This window comes from Oncorhynchus masou, chromosome 3, assembly GCF_036934945.1.
Source record: "Oncorhynchus masou masou isolate Uvic2021 chromosome 3, UVic_Omas_1.1, whole genome shotgun sequence".
In the NCBI taxonomy this organism is placed as follows: Eukaryota; Metazoa; Chordata; class Actinopteri; order Salmoniformes; family Salmonidae; genus Oncorhynchus; species Oncorhynchus masou.
Window position 1 is genome coordinate 13,761,212 of NC_088214.1, and position 22,634 is coordinate 13,783,845.

General features: G+C 46.2%; 2 protein-coding genes across 3 annotated transcripts in view; one reads left to right on the plus strand and one right to left on the minus strand.

Annotated features, from left to right (window-relative positions):
* Positions 1-414: 414 nt before the first annotated feature.
* Positions 415-8,619, plus strand: LOC135510624 (RNA-binding protein MEX3B-like). Of its 2 annotated transcripts, none has more exons than XM_064931692.1 (4): positions 415-724; positions 1,312-1,859; positions 3,040-3,296; positions 3,657-8,619. In XM_064931692.1, the coding sequence occupies exons 2-4, from the start codon at positions 1,370-1,372 to the stop codon at positions 4,842-4,844; spliced, it is 1,935 nt and encodes a 644-aa protein (XP_064787764.1). In that variant the 5' UTR covers positions 415-724; positions 1,312-1,369; the 3' UTR covers positions 4,845-8,619. The 2 variants fall into 2 exon arrangements, with proteins under 2 accessions (XP_064787764.1, XP_064787773.1); XM_064931701.1 differs by having other exon boundaries at positions 415-477.
* Positions 8,620-10,416: 1,797 nt separating this feature from the next.
* LOC135510634 (protein unc-13 homolog A-like) overlaps positions 10,417-22,634 on the minus strand; it is a 103,608-nt gene continuing 91,390 nt past the window's right edge. The window contains 8 exon segments of the mRNA XM_064931714.1: positions 10,417-14,950; positions 15,040-15,199; positions 15,456-15,548; positions 16,162-16,218; positions 19,684-19,831; positions 20,021-20,101; positions 20,944-21,000; positions 22,503-22,626. Coding sequence (XP_064787786.1) covers positions 14,659-14,950; positions 15,040-15,199; positions 15,456-15,548; positions 16,162-16,218; positions 19,684-19,831; positions 20,021-20,101; positions 20,944-21,000; positions 22,503-22,626 — 1,012 coding nt within the window. The 3' untranslated portion in view covers positions 10,417-14,658.

Sequence of the window (22,634 nt, forward strand, 5' to 3'; positions counted from 1 at the left end):
TTATTCAGTTATTGTCCCATTTGGTCAACCTCAAGGGGTTGACAGGCACCCACACAATAACGGGGACATTGCTTTCGCTCTAGACCTTCAGACACAGTTGAACTGCTACCCTTGACAAAAATGTTGATGTTGATAGGTTATTTTGTCTCCATTTTCCCAATAACCCACTCTACCCAACCTGTGACACCATCTTAGCATCCATAACTGTCAATTTCCCACGACGTTTTCAAAAACTGACACGGAACCAGCAGACAAATTATAATCTGCAATCCGCTTTATCAATTTCCAATGTGGAAAATTATCCACCAGCACAATCACTGAGGTATAAAATAACAAAATCGATCGCGGCGTGCGTGCCTTGGCCTTTGAACCCATTGTTGTGTCGCGGATGACGTCAGTTCTGTGTGCGAGACAGGCAGAGCGGCGTGCGCCTGGCGAGACAAAGGCGGCGGACCAGGGAACAGCTAAGAGAAAGAGGTTAGCTAGATCCAGATACAATTTACGGGAGGTATGTGCTTTAAAATGCGAAAAATGACGGGCCGCTAAACGACATCTGGCTGGAATAGGTTCTCATCGACAGCCTGTCCCTTCTCATTCGTTTTTAAAAATTTCTCCAACGCCCCCCAATTTAGCGAGCTAGCTAGCATTAGCGCACTGGTCGCCACTCACCATTCCTTCAAGAATCAAAAGAGAGGAACTCAATAAAATCGGGAGTTGGCAAAGGGTAAAGTACATTTCAAGATATTTTACCCCCCCCCCAAAAAAAATTATAATATTTGGCTTAGACATTATTTAACGGAAGAATTTCTGCTTTGCTTTCCAACTAACGTTAGCGCGCTGTGGTACTCCCAAACAAAGGGGACGACAACGTGACTGACTCAACTGTGGAACTAGCTAGTTTGCTAACTAGCGTACTATAGCTAGCTAGCAGATTAGCGCTTTCCCAAATGTGATGCTCCCTTTTCGGGATGATACCGATTGAATAGATAAAATAGAATGATCTAGTGTTCATTGTTATGGAATATTTAATATTGGCTTATTAAAATGTGTATGATGCACATTTCAACAAGAGAGTCAGCCACAGACTATTTTTGCCAGACAGTGAGACGGAATGCAACACACAGACAAAGCAGGCTTGAAGGGAACGGCGTCCAAGACGAACAACACACTAACCTATTTATCGTTACGGAACTAACTAGCTATATGACAGCAAATGTTTTTACAACTTTTAGTACATTTCATTTGTGTGTTTTCTAAAACTTATGGCTAAAAACGTTTTGTGCTGAAACTCCCTTTGTTTGCCTCTCCCAGAAAAGAGCGCTTTTACACCCACAGGCGACCCAAGATCGGATGTTCATCCTCGGGGACTATGCCTAGCCCCTTATTCCATCCCGAGATTATGGACCACGACATGGTAGTGAGCAGTCAGCACAACGGGGTCAGCCTGCCCCGAGAAACGGATCAGGAGTCCCGGGACGAGGGCCATCAGGAGGTTCTCCGCTTCGCCATGGACCAGCTGTCACTTATGGCCCTGGAGAAGGTGGACTGTGGGGGCGGTGGTGGAGGGCACGTTGACCCACTCGACGAGAACCAGGGTCCAGTCTCCGAGAATTGCAACGGCGGTTATGTCAACCTGCAGTTGCTGGAGCACCCAGGAGGCTCCCGGGAATCCCCGACGTCCTGCTCCCCGTCTCCAGAGTACTATGGATCGGGCGGGTACCACATGGCTGGCCCGCACTCTCACTCCATGCTCGGGGAACAAAACTCAATTATCTGCAATCGTAAAAGGAGTGTCAACATGACCGAATGCGTACCTGTGCCCAGCTCCGAGCACGTTGCTGAAATAGTGGGAAGACAAGGTAAGAATTTCCCCCACTTGTTTACCTATATGGTTTGACCGTAGCTAGCAAGTTCATAAGATATTAAAGCTAACGTTATATATGTTATGTCTAGTTATTACAAACTACCCCTCTCATAACCACGAATGCATAGGACCATGCACCAGACAGCCTTCCTTTGTTTGGGGGTGATATGTCTCTGAAACGCATCAGCGTCTGGTGTTATTATGAGTTGTTATTGATGTGTACAGTGGATGTTGTTTATTCGCATATTACATGTAGACATAATGATTTACTGGCCTTATTTGCATGTCCTTACAGCAGTGTTAAATCAACTACAGATGTTATTGGTTGTGTATGGTGCAGGGAGGGGGAGGGGTAGGAGAGGGTCAGACAAAGCGGCAGATTGTCGGGAGTCTGGACATGTCTAGCAGGCTGCACCAAACAAAAGAAGCCTATCGAGTAATTTAGCGATATGCACGACAGAAGTCACCAATTTTAAACAATATGTCAGGTGTTTATATTTACGTCCACGTTCAAATTAGATTTGTAGTAATTTTATGTAATTCATGCTTGGCCCTAAAGCGAGGCAGTTGGGATGGCCGCCGCGCATTACACGGGACTGGGCGGTGTTTTCGCCCCGCATCCAGCCCAGTCGACCGCTCTCGGCCGTTTTTCAAAATACATACACATTTTCTCTCGGCGCACAATATTGACTGCTATGCTTGGTTCGCCGTTGTGGCTACGTTATGGCATTGTTCTCTTTGTTTGAAAATGCCATGCTTTCTGCCTCCCAGAATGACATCACACACGTCCCATCCTATTGGTGGGTGAGAGCGAACTGTCCATATTTAAAGAAACAGTGCAGCGGTCCTTGGGTTAGCATTATAAATGCTACGAGGCTAATACATTACAGGCCTACATAATGGAAAAATATATTTTTGCCCGGCTGTTTGTCAACCAGTGAATGCAGTGCGGACAGATTATTTTAACCAGTTTAGTAAACATTTGTCCACAAAGTCCTATTCTCTGAATCAAGTTAGTAGCTATATTTTATGTATTGTTCATCTTCAGTTTATGAAACAACCATTACTTTACACAAATTCCCCTATTGAACATTATTAATTCTCAACTCTGCTAAACACAATTGGCCAACATTGTTATTTCCCCTCTTTCTCACCTTTCCATCTCTCTGCCCCAGGCTGTAAGATCAAGGCACTGCGTGCAAAGACCAACACCTACATAAAGACCCCGGTGAGGGGCGAAGAGCCCGTGTTCATCGTGACAGGGCGCAGGGAAGATGTGGAGATGGCCAAGCGGGAGATCGTCTCGGCGGCCGAGCACTTCTCCATGATCCGGGCGTCCCGCTGCAAGGCTGGGGCCACGGGAACAGGAGCACCCGGGACGGGGGGAGCAATCCCAGGACCCCCACACCTGCCTGGACAGACCACCATACAGGTACGACAACCACAGTGGGAAATACAGTAACCTAATGTTTTGTTTGCTTGTTTATTTAACCAGATGAAAGGGAGACTTTGCCAGTAGCCAGCAACACAAATACCTGTGGAGATATACAAATATGGGTTAGCTAAAATGCCCCCACGTTGAATAGAGGCCAAGATAATATCTACTTTCATACACTTAGTTCACAACCGTTCAGTTCCATTTAAATGGCAGTTCTTGGTATTGTTTTACTGCTCTGCCAGTACACTGTGATTCATCACCTGTTTTTATGGGTATGTAATTTCCTCCATAGTTTTACATGGTCAGGTCACGTGGTCTGGAAAGCCCTTACTCTTATTTCCTCCCCTGGTGCAGGTTCGGGTGCCATACCGTGTGGTTGGGTTAGTGGTTGGTCCCAAGGGGGCGACCATCAAGCGCATCCAGCAGCAGACCCACACCTACATCGTGACACCCAGCCGGGAGAAGGACCCTGTGTTCGAGGTGACTGGCATGCCAGAGAATGTGGACAGAGCCCGGGAGGAGATCGAGACGCACATCACCTTGCGGACCGGGGCCTTCGTGGACCTCCAGGGAGACAACGACTTTCACACCAACGGAACCGACGTTAGCTTAGAGGGCCTGGGCTCGCTGGGCGCTGCTCTCTGGTCTCGGGCCAACAACCACCATGCTGCCCCTCCACCCCCACCACCTCCTCCACCACCGCCCCTCCCGCTGGCCATGCACCACTCATCTGGGAGGAAGCTTTCCTCCTTGGCCTCCTACCATCAACATAAGGGAGGGATGGGCTCTGAGAGCTACAGCGCCCCCAGGAGGGCCACAGAGGGAGACAGCCCAACCAGCCCCTTCAGCACAGGCTCCAGCAGCGCTGGAGGAGGTGGGTTCACCCCTGGCCTCCCCTCTGAGGAGCTGGGCTTTGAGTTCAGCGCCGCCAACATCTGGGCACCCTTTGTCAATGGAGGAGGAGGGAAGGTCCCAGGCTCCTCCCAGCAGCAACCTCTCCGCCGAAACAGCAGCGGCCTGAGTGGAGGCGTCATCACACCCCGCCTGTCCCCCACCCTTCCCCCTGACGCCGTGGTGGGACCCCTGGATCATCCTATGGCCCGCCGGGCCCAGAGCGATCCCCTCAGTGCCCTCTCATGGCTGCAGTCGGGCGGTACTGGTGCCGGGACCATCTCCGGAGGATCTAGCTCCAGCTCCGGAGGCTCATCCACCGGTTACTCCTCCTGCTCAGCCTCCTCCCTGCCCGGAGGCTCTCCCACAGACTCAGAGGGCGGGGGCAGTGGAGTGGGCCTGGCCTCTGGCATGCTGGGCCGGCTGAAGCCTGCGGCAGGCTCTGGGGCTGGAGGTCTGATTGGTGTAGGGCCAGGGGGCGGGAGCAGGGACTGTTTTGTGTGCTTTGAGAGCGAGGTGACAGCGGCCCTGGTGCCCTGCGGCCACAACCTCTTCTGTATGGACTGCGCCGGACAGATCTGCCAGTCCGCTGAGCCCGAATGCCCTGTCTGCCACATCCCTGCCACACAGTGCATCCGCATCTTCTCCTAATGAACCCCCACCCAAAGACAAGGGAGAGAAGTGGAGGTGAGAGGAGGAGGGTGTCATCTTAAAAAACATCACTTTTTTCCCCTCTCTGACTATCGAACAGAACTGCAGTGGGGCATCAACTGTGGAGGAACGGACACCAACAACCTTTGCTAATAGGATGGGCTATAATGATTACAATATTAGAAATGACACTATAAAGATGTTGATTTAATTATAATAACTATGACAAGAATAATGGTAGTAATAATAATAATTATTATTTCCAGACGGGCTGATTTTGGTTCATTCTGCAGACTGCAGAAGTAGTTGGGCTGGGATCAAGAGATTTCACGGTGGACTTGTGTCTTATCTATCTTCAGGCCTTCATTCTGACCTGGACAAGCCTTCAGGACTCAGCCTCTAGGTTGTCTGTCTGTATAGTTTTCATTCCCTCGCATCTTCTTCTTCAGATATCTCTGCCTGCTTCTTTCACAATCCCTTTCCTTTGCCACTTTTGTAATTAATAACAGATATTTTTCGACGGAGCTGCTTAGACCTGCACCTTTCTGGTTTCTTTCCGATGTTCTTTGACAGGATACGAAACACTGTTTTTCTGGTCTTCTCTGTTCTCTCTAACTCTCTCTTTCTCTCATGCTATAGTATAGTGATGTAAAGGAAAGGCTTTGGGATTGTGGTATGAGCCTGTGACTGACTTTAAAACGGGCACAGAAAGAGACACCTATGAGACAAGGCTGAGGGACCTCATAGATGTTATGAATGAAGACTGAAACACTTAAGATATTTATACTGTTCAAAAACTGATATTCGATGTCTTGGTTTTAACGACCAGTATAGGAATAATATAATAGTTAAGTTATTTAAGGAATATCAGTAGTAATGCCATAAGGTCAGTTACTCAGTCCCCGTTAGTCTGTCTTGCTCTCAAACCCTCTCTCCTTCAATAGTTCCAGAGTTGGGCTTTGTTTCTGGTTCGATTGAATGAAGCGGAGCTGAGCCTTGTATTAAACCCTACTGTTGTATTCCACGTCGAATGCTCAGCTGACAACAGAATGTGTAATTGAAACAAACGTCTTCTTTTGGCTCCATTCCTCTTTCTTCCCCTTGTGGAGCTCAGTGTAGACACCTAGCCATCCACATGACACACTAAACCCAGTCCACCCAGATCTTCTATCTGATTTGGACAGCTAAATATTTTTTAGAAAGGTTTTGGCTTTTTCACCATAAACTGTGGCCCGGTTTGCCACTGACTTCTTGTCTGTCTGTCTCTTTCTCTGTCTGTCTTTCTCTCTCTTTGTGTGTTGAAGTCCAACAGGAGTATATTGGTCTTGGTGATGTCACACACAGGAATGTCTCTGCCAATAGGGATCTTGGTTAAGAGGAGGCGGCCCGTCCCCAGTATTAAGGGGCGTCAGAATGAGCCTTCTCTCTGCACTGCAAACCTTGAGCGACACATTGTAACGTTTTTAGCCCCCACCTCAACTCCCCCAGCTAAGCTCTTTTTCTCCTAGTCTAACCCTGGATCACCCAGCCCATGCGGCAGTGGCATCCTGGGAGATATGTTTTCTGTGTATTTTCTTTCTAGTAAGTTCACATCAACTGCCTCTCTCCTATGGTGTTTTTAACTATGATGTGGACAGGTTGGTTTTGTTGTGACAGTACGGTACACAGTTGTAGTATGTAGCCCTTTGAACGTATGTACGGATGTATTCATAGAATGAGACAAGCCATGATAAACAAGATTAAAAACAGGGCTTCCTATGAGCACACACACTACATTTTCAGGTGTTTAACATTCTCATTGGTGACAACAGCGAAAGTAATAAATGTATCCAATATGGCAGCTAGTAGCTATTTCATCCAGGGCTTCCAGACACTATGTGTTCAAACCCAAACAGCTGCAGAATGTGTTGCTTGTTCTTTTCTCTCTGGTCTACGTCTATAGAACAGTAGTCAACCTTGTTTTTTGGTCAACCCTGTTAGTACCGGTCTGTCTCGTGGTCAACCCTGTTAGTACCGGTCTGTCTCGGTGGTCAACCCTGTTAATTCACGTCCATTGTCTGTGAACAAATTAACAGAAGGCCCTGTTCCAATACTTTTCAACTGCATCCTTCCTTTCTCCCCTCACACTTTGAGGTACTATTCAGTGATCTACCATGTGTGGACAGGTGTTCCTAGCAATAAGGTCACTACAGATCAGTGACTGCCTTCAGGGAGGGAGAAGGAAAATTGTGCATTTGAAGAGAATGAACACTCTTCACATGGTATAGGCAGAGCTGAAGCCAAGCTACTTTTTAACAATCCACTTCTGTGTGTCTAAGATGCGTGACTCTAAATGAGCTAGCCAAGTGAAGGGGACAGAGGCTTGACGTCTTAATCTGTAATCTAATAGTCAACCCTCATTTAGATGCACAATATCTCCCCCAACTTGAAACGCCCTCCATGTCTACAGATGTGCAGCTAGTAGCCACTGAGGACTCCCATTTTACTGAAGACTACTCTAATGGTGCGTTGGTGCAAACTTGCTACTGACACAGATACTGTTTTTAGAAAAAAGGAACGGCCATCTAGGGCAGCACAGGGGCACAGCGTCCCCTCTCCTGCTCCTCTTTAAAGAATTAACTGTACAACCCTGACCACCCCGTGGTCTCTTTCTCTCTACCCTCAACATGAGAGCGATCTATCTGTGTAAACTGGCAACCTGTCCCTGCTGGGCTTGATGATCTCTGCTCCTGCAGACACAAGTTAGGTGCAGGGGAGGACGTGACCATGTCTTTAAAGGAACAGCTAGACTGAGTGTTTGTGTGAGTCTCCTTTAGTGTTAAGTGGAGGCCAATTTTAAAAGGGCCCCTTTTTTTCCAGAACTGCCCATGACCTCTGTCACTTAATGTCCATAGTTGAATTTGCCAGGTGGTTCTGGTGTAGGTTCTGGTCTGGTTGTTTCACTAGTAAACTCTTTACCTATGGTCCAGAGTGTTATGGTAATGTACAGTAACAAACAGCTAAAAGGTACAGAATATTCTCATATTCTGCAGATTCATTTTCTTCTGAACTTCACCCCTTTCCTTTAGGTTTGAAAACAGGGTTTATAGAGGCTCGTTGAGGAATGACCTCTGACCTTTTTGTGACAGAGGTGGGCCCAGAGTGCCACGCCCATCTGGGCAAGCCGCTCCCCCTGAAACTCTGCCTTTCTATTTTGCTTTAATTATTTTTGTATGCAGAACCAAAATGTTACATCAGCAAACAAGGTTTCAGGCCTGACTTGTATGTATATACCCTGAATACAATCAATGGGATCTCGTTTTTAAAAAAGTTACCAGACTTAAGTAATGAAGTTAAGTGTAGTTTTTAAAAACATGTATAATTATTTGTAAGTTAACCATATGCATGTCTTCAAGCCATCAGGCATTAGAGGGGATAAACTTTTTACACATTTTTATTTTTACAATTCATTTGCTTACCTAAATATCCCAGACAATAATGTGACCATTTTTTTATTACTTCTAAATGATTTTTTAATTTACCATATTTTCCCCTTTATTTCCTGTGTACTACATATAGCCAATTTTATAACAAAATGAGAAAATTATTGAAGAAATGTTTAAATTGAAATATATTTTATTTGAAAGTTTATGGACCTTTTAACCGTGAGCCGGAACAATTGTATACGCATATCATTTGAGCTGACTTGACGGTTATGAGAAATGTATCAAGAGTTTTATTTTTTATGCTTCTTTAATAAAATCTTGTTTTTGATTTCTTTTTTTACTGTAAAACATTAACCCTATTGTGTTTGTTTCTTTCACCTCTTTAGCTTACTTTACGGTCAGACCACATCAATGACTACCACCTTATGCTTTACCAAATGAACTCAAGTAAATCTTAACTCTTATATTCTCAACTGCATTGTTGGTTGTTACTAAGCATTTTCACGGTAAGGTCTACCTACACCTGTTGTATTCGTGCATGTGACAAGTAAAATTTGATGTGACTAGAGTAACTAGTAGGAGGTTACCTTGCATTCCACACTTTCAACCAAGGTAGGCTGTGTTTACACAGGCAGCCAATTCTGGTCTTTTATTTCACTAATTGGTCTTTTGACCGATCCGAATTGGGCCGCCAGTCTAAACTTACCCTCTAATCAGACCTGGAACACCAGTGGGTGCAATTATCAGAAATTACAGAACCAGGACTGCGTTCAGTGCATAGTGTAATAGGGGCGGAAGGGTAGCCTAGTGGTTAGATCGTTGGACTAGTAACCAGAAGGTTGCAAGTTCCAACCAACGAGCTGACAAAGGGGTGTCGTTCTGCCCCTGAACAGGCAGTTAACCCACTGTTCGTAGGCCGTCATTGAAAATAAGAATTTCTTCTTAACTGACTTAAAGGAAAAATGGAACCTTCAATTGAATGGTGCTGTACTGAATGACCATTGCCCTTTAAATACATCACTCGTGCCATTTTAAGAATGGTTATTTGGGGTGGTTTGGAAATTGAGGACAGGGTCTATGTTTATCAAAACTGAAGCATGAATGTCCATAGACTGCTTTCAAGGTAATGAAATGAGTAGCTTTTAAATATGGGTGAGCTTTTTGAAATCTCAAGTTGGGCACATTGTCATCTCTCATTCCACCACATGGTGGCAGTAGATATCAACCATGGGCTATGAACGATCAGGGTGGGCGGTGTGCATACTGCCTAAGCTCTCCGCTTTAGATGGGGTGGGCGGTGTGCATACTGCCTAAGCTCTCCGCTTTAGATGGGATGGGCGGTGTGCATACTGCCTAAGCTCTCCGCTTTAGATGGGGTGGGCGGTGTGCATACTGCCTAAGCTCTCCGCTTTAGATGGGGTGGGCGGTGTGCATACTGCCTAAGCTCTCCGCTTTAGATGGGGTGGGCGGTGTGCATACTGCCTAAGCTCTCCGCTTTAGATGGGGTGGGCGGTGTGCATACTGCCAAAGCTCTCCGCTTTAGATGGGGTGGGCGGTGTGCATACTGCCAAAGCTCTCCGCTTTAGATGGGGTGGGCGCCTAAGCTCTCCGCTTTAGATGGGGTGGGCGGTGTGCATACTGCCTAAGCTCTCCGCTTTAGATGGGGTGGGCGGTGTGCATACTGCCTAAGCTCTCCGCTTTAGATGGGGTGGGCGGTGTGCATACTGCCTAAGCTCTCCGCTTTAGATGGGGTGGGCGGTGTGCATACTGCCTAAGCTCTCCGCTTTAGATGGGGTGGGCGGTGTGCATACTGCCTAAGCTCTCCGCTTTAGATGGGGTGGGCGGTGTGCATACTGCCTAAGCTCTCCGCTTTAGATGGGGTGGGCGGTGTGCATACTGCCTAAGCTCTCCGCTTTAGATGGGGTGGGCGGTGTGCATACTGCCTAAGCTCTCCGCTTTAGATGGGGTGGGCGGTGTGCATACTGCCTAAGCTCTCCGCTTTAGATGGGATGCAGCTGTAGTTTCCAGCAGACAGCTTCTGGAAACAGTAGATTTAGTAAGACAATACATAGGAAGGACAATGTGTTTTTACATGGTTACTGAGCATCAGATATGCTCTAATAGAGAAGAGAATAAAGTACAGAAAATTGCAGTTGGACACAAATGGCCTTTTTAATAGGAAGCAGTTCACAACCAGGCTGCATTCTAACCCACCTTCATTCTAGATAAAGAACAATCAATCGTAATGATAATAAACAAATTAGAAACATCCTCAGTAGAAAATAATTCTCTCATGCGAATTCCGTGTACACGCTACATTCATATTGGTTAAATATTTGTATGTATTCACAAGCCTTTTAAAAAATAAAATGTTATAATTCATTATCATTACATAGGTATTCAAATGAAAAGAGAAAAAAAAATCCCATTATTGGTAACATCAAAGAGACGCGTGCTGGCACGATAAAGTTCATTTTCCCTTCATGCACTGGTGTTTGTTTTTATTCACAGGGTGGGCATCACTTGGTCTCCATGGAGATGTGGTGGCGTGCATGCATGTCATCTCACGTGTGCCCTTTTGTGCTTGCGCATATGTTAGTGTGTATATATGTGCGTGTGTGTGCAGTCTTTCTATGAGTGGTAACAAAGAGCAGGTTCTTGGAGTTAAATGAAGTCATACATGTACTATCAGAAGCACCACTAGCAGTACTGTCAGCTGTCATGATCATGTGATGTGAAATGACATTCAGAAGCCTTGCCTTTGGTTAAACAGAAGCTCAGAAGATAAAAACAAAAAAAGAACAATGTATTAGCTCTCCCTCCACAATGCAACATGACACAGTCCATGTTGCTCTAGCTGTGAAAAGTGTTGATTCAAACTCATGTACAACAAGCACAAACATCACAATACAAGCATGTTGTGCCAACACCCATCTGGCATTTGCATTGTCAAAAAGAAAAATAATAAAAAACTATATTGTGACACACTGGAGAGAGCCAGTGAGATGTGTTGTTTTACAGTCACCCATAGTTGAAAACGGGAAGGGTTGGGTAGGGCGCCCCTGGAGCAAATTAGATTTATGTGCCTTGCTCACGGGCACATCGACAGATCTTTAGGTGCTGAGTGGGTGGTTGATATATAGATGGCTTGGTGTGGTATAATTTAACTACTACGATGGCTTGGTGTGGTATTATTAAACTACTACGATGGCTTGGTGTGGTATTATTAAACTACTACGATGGCTTGATGTGGTATTATTAAACTACTACGATGGCTTGGTGTGGTATTATTAAACTACTACGATGGCTTGGTGTGGTATTATTAAACTACTACGATGGCTTGATGTGGTATTATTAAACTACTACGATGGCTTGATGTGGTATTATTAAACTACTACGATGGCTTGATGTGGTATTATTAAACTACTACGATGGCTCGGTGTGGTATTATTAAAACTACTACGATGGCTTGGTGTGGTATTATTAAAACTACTATGATGGCTTGGTGTGGTATTATTAAACTACTACGATGGCTTGATGTGGTATTATTAAACTACTACGATGGCTTGGGCGTTGACACTTCTACTAGCCAACACAAGTCTTTGAAAAACACTAGCTGGTCCATTTGAGTTGGTCCATTCATCACAATCTCTGCAAAGTCATCCTCTGGAAAAGTCAGACCAGGAGCTGACTGAACAGCAGATAGGAGAGATCTTAATGTAAAAGCTGAAATTCATTCTCTCCAATGTACAGTATTCCCAAAGTATTTCCCTCTATTCCAAGAAAAACACACACATGTCCTATGAGAAGGAAATTGAGATGAGCCCATTATAACAGGGAATTTCCCACTCAGTGGTCCAATGAAAATGTGGGATTGGCATTGCACTCCTTGGTATTGCAGTTGGAATTCCTGGGCATGCCACAGGTTTCCAGTGATTAGGGGTTATATTGCTTGCCTCTACGTACCACAAATAAACACTGAAATCAGGTAGGACAGAAAAGACGGACACAGACAGACATACACACAGCCATACTCCAAAACGGGCTAAAACTTATCCTCAGAAAAATGCAGGGCCAAATTGTCAAAACAGACAAATAGGTATTGCCTTAAAAACACAGAAACAGATGATTGAAAAGGCAGTCAGAGAAACCATGCAGTTGCTCTGTAGTGACCTTATGGTGTACAGTGAGCGCCAGAAGTATTGGGACAGTGACACATTTTGTTGTTGTTTTGGCTCTGAACTCCAGCACTTTGGATTTTAAATGATACAATGACTATGAAGTTAAAGTGCAGACTGTCAGCTTTACTTTTAAGATATTGTCATCCATATCGGGTGAACCATTTAGAAATGACAAAAAGTATTGGGACAAATTCACTTTCACATGTATTAAAGTAGTCAAAAGTGTAGTATTTGGTCCCATATGCCTCGTACCCAAAGTCTACATCAAACTTGTGACTCTACAAGCTTGTTGGATCCATTTGCGGTTTGTTTTGGTTGTTTCAGATAATTTTGTGCCCAATAGAAATTATTGGTAAATAATGTATTGTTTCATTTTAGAGTCACTTTTATTGTAAATAAGAAAATGATATGTTTCTAAACACTTCTACATTAATGTGGATGCTATGGATAATCCTGAATTAATTGTGAATAATGATGAGTGAGAAAGTTAGACACACAATATCATACCCCCAAGACATGCTAACCTCTCACCTCTACAATAGCATGGGATGTTAGCATGTAGAAATCTGAAACACAACCAAAACAAACATGCAAATGAATCCAACAAATGTGTAGAGTCACAAGCGTGATGTAATCATTACGTGCACGGAATGTGGGACCAAATACTGAAATATTAACTACTTTAATACCCATATAAGTGAATTTCTCCCAATACCTTTGGTCCCTTAAAATGGGGGGACTATGTACAAAAAGTTTCTAAATGAAAAGTCATTGTATCATTTCAAATCCAAAGTGCTGGAGTCCAGAGCCAAAACAACACAACATGTGCCTCTGTCCCAATACTTCTGGAGCTCACTGTGTATAATGGCCTATGGGTTCGTTTTATCTTATGGCCCATAGCACAGAAAACATATTTATTACATTCTCACAGACACAGACGGGAGAAGTGACCAGGCAGTGTCTATGTAATGTCTATGTCTGTTGGTCCTGTAGCCCTTTGCAGTATTTGTGCACTTTCAAGGGAACATAGAAGGGTGTTTATGAGGGGTTGAATCAACCATCTATTGGCTAGTATTACTCCTTTACAGTAATGTCAGGCCAGGGCCATTGCTCGGGTAGGTGAGTATGTAAAAAGAGCAGACCATCTTCAAAAGGTACATGTTTGGGTCTGCGGCACCATCTCAGTGTCTATATACAACATGACCATATGGTGTGTTCCAAACACGCTAACATCTAACAACTCTGATCCAAACCGAGGCTCACCTCAACCCTTGTGAAAGACTGGCCTGTCTTACAAAATACACATTCATATCAAACGTCGGCACTTTCTTCTTTCCTCACTTAGTTTTTTACTGGATAGTAGTTTTCTTCATGGTTACAAAGGTTATTATTATGTTAACCCTTATTATACCAGGTCATATGCACCGTGCACACAGGTATAAGGTGTCAAGTGTCCGTGGGGGGCGGGGTCTGTACAGCTGTTGCCGTGGTATCAGCTAATTAATCACAGTGTTCTCTGAGAATTGGGTTCAACATGCAGGAAGTACATCATCACACGAGGTAGGATGAAGCTGCACCCAGACGCTGATCTAAGATCAATGTTACATTTCCCTCTCCCCAACAGGGAAAGCCAGGACAACTGTGTAAGCTGATCCTAGATCTGTCACTGAGGTCTACTTCTACCCAGAGCACATCACATGACAGGAAGACTGAGCACAACATAGAGAAAAGGAAAGAGAGCGAAAGAGAACAACACACTGATAAACCCACAGACAGACTACTAGGAACAGACGGAGAAGTAAGAGTTGGGGTTTAGGGCTGCTCTCTTGAACATGCCGAGAGGTCAAAGTGCAAAGTCATTTGTCTCTATAACTCCACCATAACTCATCAGGTGATATTTGTTTCTCACATTTCTGCATTAAATATATATAAAATGTGTAATATGCAAGAGTGAAAGAGAGATAATGAGAGAGAGAGCAGTAGAAATGGATTGATAAATTGATTGGTTCATTGACAGGTGCTCAAAGGAACTGTAGGTCACCTCTGTGTTTGTGTACATTTGATAATCATTATGTGATTAGAGATGATTAGTGTGTTCATGAATGTGTTTATATGACATAAACATGCCAGTATTGTATTAGTAACTGTGTGTGTGTCTGTATATCTAAATCAGTATCTTGATAACTAGGCCCATCTCTACTCTCCCTCTCAGCTCGCCCGTCCCTCCTCGGCAGAGCGCTGGTCTGACTTGAGCTTGACAAACTCTTTGGCCACGTCGTCGTTGTTGCGTTGGGACAGGATCCTCAGTACCGTCAGGCCCGTCTCGTCCATGTGGACCCTCTTCCCCAGGGGGAGCCAGCATGTCATGCTGCCCCGGGAGGCCATGTCCTTCAACTGCATCAGGGCCATGCCCACCGTACGGTCCTCCCTGGCGAAGCAGTAGTCCTTCACACACACCTGCAGCTCATAGCCCTCCGGACCCAACTCACTGCCCAAGGAACTGGAGAGGAGACAGAGGAGAGGTTTGTTAGATAGCACACACACACACAGACCCCCCCCCCCCATCAGACAGAAACCTGATATACTCACTACTGGAAGGTCTCGTTGAACTTGGGCGACCAGCTGTTATTCTTGGACTTGGTGGCGTGCTTCCTCTTTTTGTCAGTGAGGTGGGGACCAATGATGTAGACCTCCACGAAGGGACGAAATATCCCCTGGGTCTGCCACTTAATGTCATTAGCAGCAATCACTGAGCGAGAGAGAGAGAGAAGGTTGATGAGAGAGGAGGGGAAGAGGGTTGGGAAAGAGGTGCAGAAAGAGATGCATGAGGAGGGTTGTTTGAAGAAGATGAGCAGAGATGACATGTAGCTAGTTTGTAGTGCATTTCAAAGAAGCTCAAGTCTAGTGCAATTAGAACGCATGTAAAGCCCATCATCACCCCTACCTTATGCACTCCCGTTCACCCCCCCCCCCCCAGCCCCTCCCTCCATCGCTTCCTCTCTCACCTCTCACAGTGATCTTGTGTTCTCCAGTGTTGGGATGGGTGTAGATCTCCACGTGCATTACCACCTCTCCGATTGGCTCCTCCACTCCTGACCCTGCCAGAGGTCAAGAGTTAACCACCACATCAGACACACAGAGTTGAGATCACTGCTGTTGACCAAATCCCTCTGACACCAAAGACAGGCTGACAAGTCTGGCTGCACTCTCCCTCTCTGTGTGTGTGTGTGTGTGTGTGTGTGTGTGTGTGTGTGTGTGTGTGTGTGTGTGTGTGTGTGTGTGTGTGTGTGTGTGTGTGTGTGTGTGTGTGTGTGTGTGTGACACATTTGGATAGTTCTGAGCTTAATGTAAAAATGGTGTTGATTTCACAAGTTTAAAAATGAAGGAAAATCAGCTCTATGAATTGGTACTTTTTGGGGGATCGAACCTGTTTAGAAAAACAACAGGGGTTCTGCTCGGAACGGAACGATTGGTACTAAAACACACACACATATACACACATCTCTTAGTAATGAGATGAGCAGGGCTTAGCTGAGCAAGGTTTAATACCAGGGTTAAGATCAAGCTACAGGATTGCAGACAAGACTGTAATTCACTAATTGAGCGTAATTCTCCTGAAAACACATGTTTAAAATGGACAGGTGTAGAGAGACGGAGAGGGAGGAAGAAATTGAGGGGAGGGTGGGGGTATGCATGGTCACGGGCACTTACCCTTTTCTGGTAATGTGTCTTCATTGAGGGTATACCTGACCCCCTTCCCTCCATGGACTAGCAGAGAGAGAGGAGAGAAGACACCTCAGTTTGGGGCGGCAGTGTAGCCTAGTGGTTAGAGCGTTGGACTAGTAACCAGAAGGTTGCAAGTTCAAACCCCCGAGCTGACAAGGTACAAATCTGTCATTCTGCCCCACTGTTCCTAGGCTGTCATTGAAAATAAGAATTTGTTCTTAACTGACTTGCCTTGTTAAATAATAATAAAAAAGTAGGATGTATTCTTTTAACACATTTCACAATGACAGTTAGCATTAAAAAATAGATCAGACACACAGCCAGCGAGCCCACTAGCCAAACAGACGGGCTAGCCAGACAGCCAACCTGACCACTAGCCAGACAGACAGACCACCACTAGCCAGACAGACAGACCACTACTAGCCAGACAGAGAGACCACTACTAGCCAGACAGAGAGACCACTACTAGCCAGACAGAGAGACCACTACTAGCCAGACAGACAGACCACCACTAGCCAGACAGACAGACCACTACTAGCCAGACAGAGAGACCACTACTAGCCAGACAGACAGACCACTACTAGCCAGACAGCCAACCTGACCACTAGCCAGACAGACAGACCACCACTAGCCAGACAGACAGACCACTACTAGCCAGACAGAGAGACCACTACTAGCCAGACAGACAGACCACTACTAGCCAGACAGAGAGACCACTACTAGCCAGACAGACAGACCACTACTAGCCAGACAGCCAACCTGACCACTAGCCAGACAGACAGACCACCACTAGCCAGACAGACAGACCACTACTAGCCAGACAGACAGACCACTACTAGCCAGACAGACAGACCACTACTAGCCAGACAGAGAGACCACTACTAGCCAGACAGACAGACCACTACTAGCCAGACAGCCAACCTGACCACTAGCCAGACAGACAGACCACCACTAGCCAGACAGACAGACCACTACTAGCCAGACAGAGAGACCACTACTAGCCAGAGAGACCACTACTAGCCAGACAGACCACTACTAGCCAGACAGACAGACCTCTAGCCAGACAGACAGACCACTACTAGCCAGACAGACAGACCACTACTAGCCAGACAGACAGACCACTACTAGCCAGACAGACAGACCACTAGCCAGACAGACAGACCTCTAGCCAGACAGACAGACCACTACTAGCCAGACAGACAGACCACTAGCCAGACAGACAGACCACTACTAGCCAGACAGACAGACCACTAGCCAGACAGACAGACCTCTAGCCAGACAGACAGACCTCTAGCCAGACAGACAGACCTCTAGCCAGACAGACAGACCACTACTAGCCAGACAGACAGACCACTACTAGCCAGACAGACAGACCACTACTAGCCAGACAGACAGACCACTAGCCAGACAGACAGACCTCTAGCCAGACAGACAGACCACTACTAGCCAGACAGACAGACCACTACTAGCCAGACAGACAGACCACTACTAGCCAGACAGACTGACCTCTACTAGCCAGACAGACAGACCACTACTAGCCAGACAGACAGACCACTAGCCAGACAGACAGACCTCTAGCCAGACAGACAGACCACTACTAGCCAGACAGACAGACCACTACTAGCCAGACAGACAGACCACTAGCCAGACAGACAGACCTCTAGCCAGACAGACAGACCTCTAGCCAGACAGACAGACCACTAGCCAGACAGACAGACCTCTAGCCAGACAGACAGACCACTACTAGCCAGACAGACAGACCACTACTAGCCAGACAGACAGACCTCTAGCCAGACAGACAGACCACTAGCCAGACAGACAGACCACTAGCCAGACAGACAGACCACTACTAGCCAGACAGACAGACCACTACTAACCAGACAGACAGACCACTAGCCAGACAGACAGACCTCTAGCCAGACAGACAGACCTCTAGCCAGACAGACAGACCTCTAGCCAGACAGACAGACCACTATGAGCCAGACAGACAGACCACTACTAGCCAGACAGACAGACCACTACTAGCCAGACAGACAGACCACTACTAGCCAGACAGACAGACGACTACTAGCCAGACAGACAGACCACTACTAGCCAGACAGACAGACCACTACTAGCCAGACAGACTGACCTCTACTAGCCAGACAGACAGACCACTACTAGCCAGACAGACAGACCACTAGCCAGACAGACAGACCTCTAGCCAGACAGACAGACCACTACTAGCCAGACAGACAGACCACTAGCCAGACAGACAGACCTCTAGCCAGACAGACAGACCACTACTAGCCAGACAGACAGACCACTACTAGCCAGACAGACAGACCACTAGCCAGACAGACAGACCTCTAGCCAGACAGACAGACCACTACTAGCCAGACAGACAGACCACTACTAGCCAGACAGACAGACCACTAGCCAGACAGACCTCTAGCCAGACAGACAGACCTCTAGCCAGACAGACAGACCACTAGCCAGACAGACAGACCACTAGCCAGACAGACAGACCACTACTAGCCAGACAGACAGACCACTACTAGCCAGACAGACAGACCTCTAGCCAGACAGACAGACCACTAGCCAGACAGACAGACCACTAGCCAGACAGACAGTCCACTACTAGCCAGACGGACAGACCACTACTAGCCAGACAGACAGACCACTACTAGCCAGACAGACAGACCTCTAGCCAGACAGACAGACCTCTAGCCAGACAGACAGACCTCTAGCCAGACAGACAGACCACTACTAGCCAGACAGACAGACCACTACTAGCCAGACAGACAGACCACTAGCCAGACAGACAGACCTCTAGCCAGACAGACAGACCACTACTAGCCAGACAGACAGACGACTACTAGCCAGACAGACAGACCACTACTAGCCAGACAGACAGACCTCTACTAGCCAGACAGACAGACCACTACTAGCCAGACAGACAGACCACTAGCCAGACAGACAGACCTCTAGCCAGACAGACAGACCACTACTAGCCAGACAGACAGACCACTACTAGCCAGACAGACAGACCACTACTAGCCAGACAGACAGACCACTACTAGCCAGACAGACAGACCACTACTAGCCAGACAGACAGACCTCTAGCCAGACAGACAGACCTCTAGCCAGACAGACAGACCTCTAGCCAGACAGACAGACCACTACTAGCCAGACAGACAGACCACTACTAGCCAGACAGACAGACCACTAGCCAGACAGACAGACCTCTAGCCAGACAGACAGACCACTACTAGCCAGACAGACAGACGACTACTAGCCAGACAGACAGACCACTACTAGCCAGACAGATTGACCTCTACTAGCCAGACAGACAGACCACTACTAGCCAGACAGACAGACCACTACTAGCCAGACAGACAGACCTCTAGCCAGACAGACAGACCACTACTAGCCAGACAGACAGACCACTACTAGCCAGACAGACAGACCACTAGCCAGACAGACAGACCTCTAGCCAGACAGACAGAGACAGAGGCTGTGACGTACCCTGAGCGTTTTGTGAAAGGACAAACTTCCTGATGAGCTTGTCAGTGTGTTGTGTGTAGAGGGACAGGGCGTAGTGCAGAGACTTCAGGTCAGGACTCTTCTCCAGGAACGTCTTCTTCAGGCCCACACCACCCGCATGGAAGTATTGCTGCAGGGGCAGAGGTTAACAGGCAGTGTTATTTATCCTTAGAGAGATGTAACATAGTATAACCCTTGTTATAAGACATCACAAAGGCTCGGACATGCTTATAATAAGTTATGAAGCATCATACAGTAGCAGACTTATTATTTACTGCATAGTACACATTATACATACTGTACATGTGGTATACGGTACCTTAATGGTGTCCAATGCCAGCTCTATGATGGCACACTGTTTAGGGGAGAGAGCCTTGGCCTCCTCTCTCACAATGTGCTCCTGCAGTGTACCGGGAAACAGACAACAGAGTGCATGTAACAATGTAGATAATACGACACAATACACCCCAGGACTGCATTTTATATGAAACATGCTGTACAAATCAAGAAAGGAACTCATCCTAATGTGTCATCATAAAGGAACTCATTCTAATGTGTCATCATAAAGGAACTCATTCTAATGCGTCATCATAAAGGAACTCATTCTAATGCGTCATCATAAAGGAACTCATCCTAATGTGTCATCATAAAGGAACTCATCCTAATGTGTCATCATAAAGGAACTCATTCTAATGTGTCATCATAAAGGAACTCATTCTAATGTGTCATCATAAAGGAACTCATCCTAATGCGTCATCATAAAGGAACTCATCCTAATGTGTCAACATAAAGGAACTCATTCTAATGTGTCATCATAAAGGAACTCATCCTAATGCGTCATCATAAAGGAACTCATCCTAATGCGTCATCATAAAGGAACTCATTCTAATGCGTCATCATAAAGGAACTCATCCTAATGTGTCATCATAAAGGAACTTATCCTAATGCGTCATCATAAAGGAACTCATCCTAATGTGTCATCATAAAGGAACTCATCCTAATGTGTCATCATAAAGGAACTTATCCTAATGTGTCATCATAAAGGAACTTATCCTAATGTGTCATCATAAAGGAACTCATCCTAATGTGTCATCATAAAGGAACTTATCCTAATGTGTCATCATAAAGGAACTTATCCTAATGTGTCATCATGAAGGAACTCATCCTAATGTGTCATCATAAAGGAACTCATCCTAATGCTTCATCATAAAGGAACTCATCCTAATATGTCATCATCATTACCTTGAGCTTAGAAAGCTGACCCAACTCCTTAGCTGCATTAAAGATCATCTGAGTGCCCTGTGATGGAGAGAGAGAGAGTGACAGAGAGTGAGAGAGAGTGAGAGGGAGTGACAGAGAGTGAGAGGGAGTGAGAGGGAGTGACAGAGAGTGAGAGAGAGTGAGAGGGAGAGAGAGAGAGTGAGAGAGAGTGAGAGGGAGTGAGAGGGAGTGAGAGGGAGAGAGAGAGAGAGAGAGGGAGTGAGAGGGAGTGACAGAGAGTGAGAGGGAGTGACAGAGAGTGAGATAAGGATGATGGTGGTGAAAGAAGAGGGGGAATTGGGTTGGGGAGGTGGTGCAGAGAGCGGAGCATGAGGAGGGGGAGAGTTGTTTGAAGAAGATGAGGAGAGTACAAATTACACATACATGTAGTTAAACATATCACAATAAAGAATGGTGGAAAAAGACATGTGCAGGAGAGGTTTGAAATCCAGTAGGGGATTGTGTGGTAACCTCCAATCCATTCAACATACAGGCAACACTGTAGTGGAAGGACACATTCCTTCTAAAAGAAAAACGTGACAAGGAGAAAAATATGAGACAGGTAAAGGAGGGGAGGAAGAGGAGAAAGGGGACTAAGGAGGGGAGGAAGAGGAGAAAGGGGACTAAGGAGGGGAGGAAGAGGAGAAAGGGGACTAAGGAGGGGAGGAAGAGGAGAAAGGGGACAGGAAGAGGAGAAAGGGGAGAAAGGGGACTAACGGGGAGGAAAGGTGCTGTATTCCAGTGGCACCAGGTCAGGTATTCCATGGCTCAGCCGTGCACCATGCTCATTTCTAACATACAGACAAGATTTGATAATGACACTATACAATGCACTCAAATCAAGCCCTCTCCTCCTATCCACTAGTCACTCATGTAGATCTGGAGGGAGTGGATAGGTGTTAGCCTTACTGCTTACAACAACCCAATCCTTCTGGAGTTTAAAGGTAGGCCAGGGGCTGGGAATAAATCTGAGACAGGGAGGGGGTTACACTGAGTAGCATGGGGGACAAGAGGAGTGATGTCACAGGTAGCAGAGGACTCCGTGTGTCCGTGCTGACAGACATCATACAGGGAGAAACACACACACATTCACGCGAGCGCGCACACACACACACACACACACACACACACACACACACACACACACACACACACACACACACACACACACACACACACACACACACACACACACACACACACACACACACACACACACACACACACACACACAAACACACACAGTACTTACTATAACCTGAGGAGGAGAGGGTGGGGCGATGGCGAGAGAGAGGGGGTCAGTGAAACTGCACAGGCCCATCTCAACAAATCAACAACCAAGAAGTAACCATTGAATCCTCTACATCTTATTCTTGCCAGAGTACGTTCACAACTTCATATTTATAAATTAATGGTAGATACTGTATTATACCATTGAAAATAATTTGTAATGACTGGAAGCAGAGAGAATGTAATGAAGAGAATTATGCTCAGGTTTTTAGACATAAGGAAATGTGTGTGTACGTGTGTGTGTTACTCACCGACTGGTCTGTGAACGGGGGAAGCACAATGCTTTTCTCCATAGTGTTAATGACCAGTTTCCACAGTTCCTTCAGCACTCTCTTCAGCACAGTCTTCTCACAGATCTTAGCAAACAGCGACAGACTAGAGAG

Bases quoted from the DNA above. Each gene is read 5' to 3' on its own strand.
- LOC135510624 (XM_064931692.1), top strand. From the start codon at position 1,370: ATGCCTAGCCCCTTATTCCATCCCGAGATTATGGACCACGACATGGTA. The intron at 1,860-3,039 runs GTAAGAATTTCC...TCTCTGCCCCAG, and splicing joins TGAAATAGTGGGAAGACAAG to GCTGTAAGATCAAGGCACTG. The intron at 3,297-3,656 runs GTACGACAACCA...CCCCTGGTGCAG, and splicing joins CTGGACAGACCACCATACAG to GTTCGGGTGCCATACCGTGT.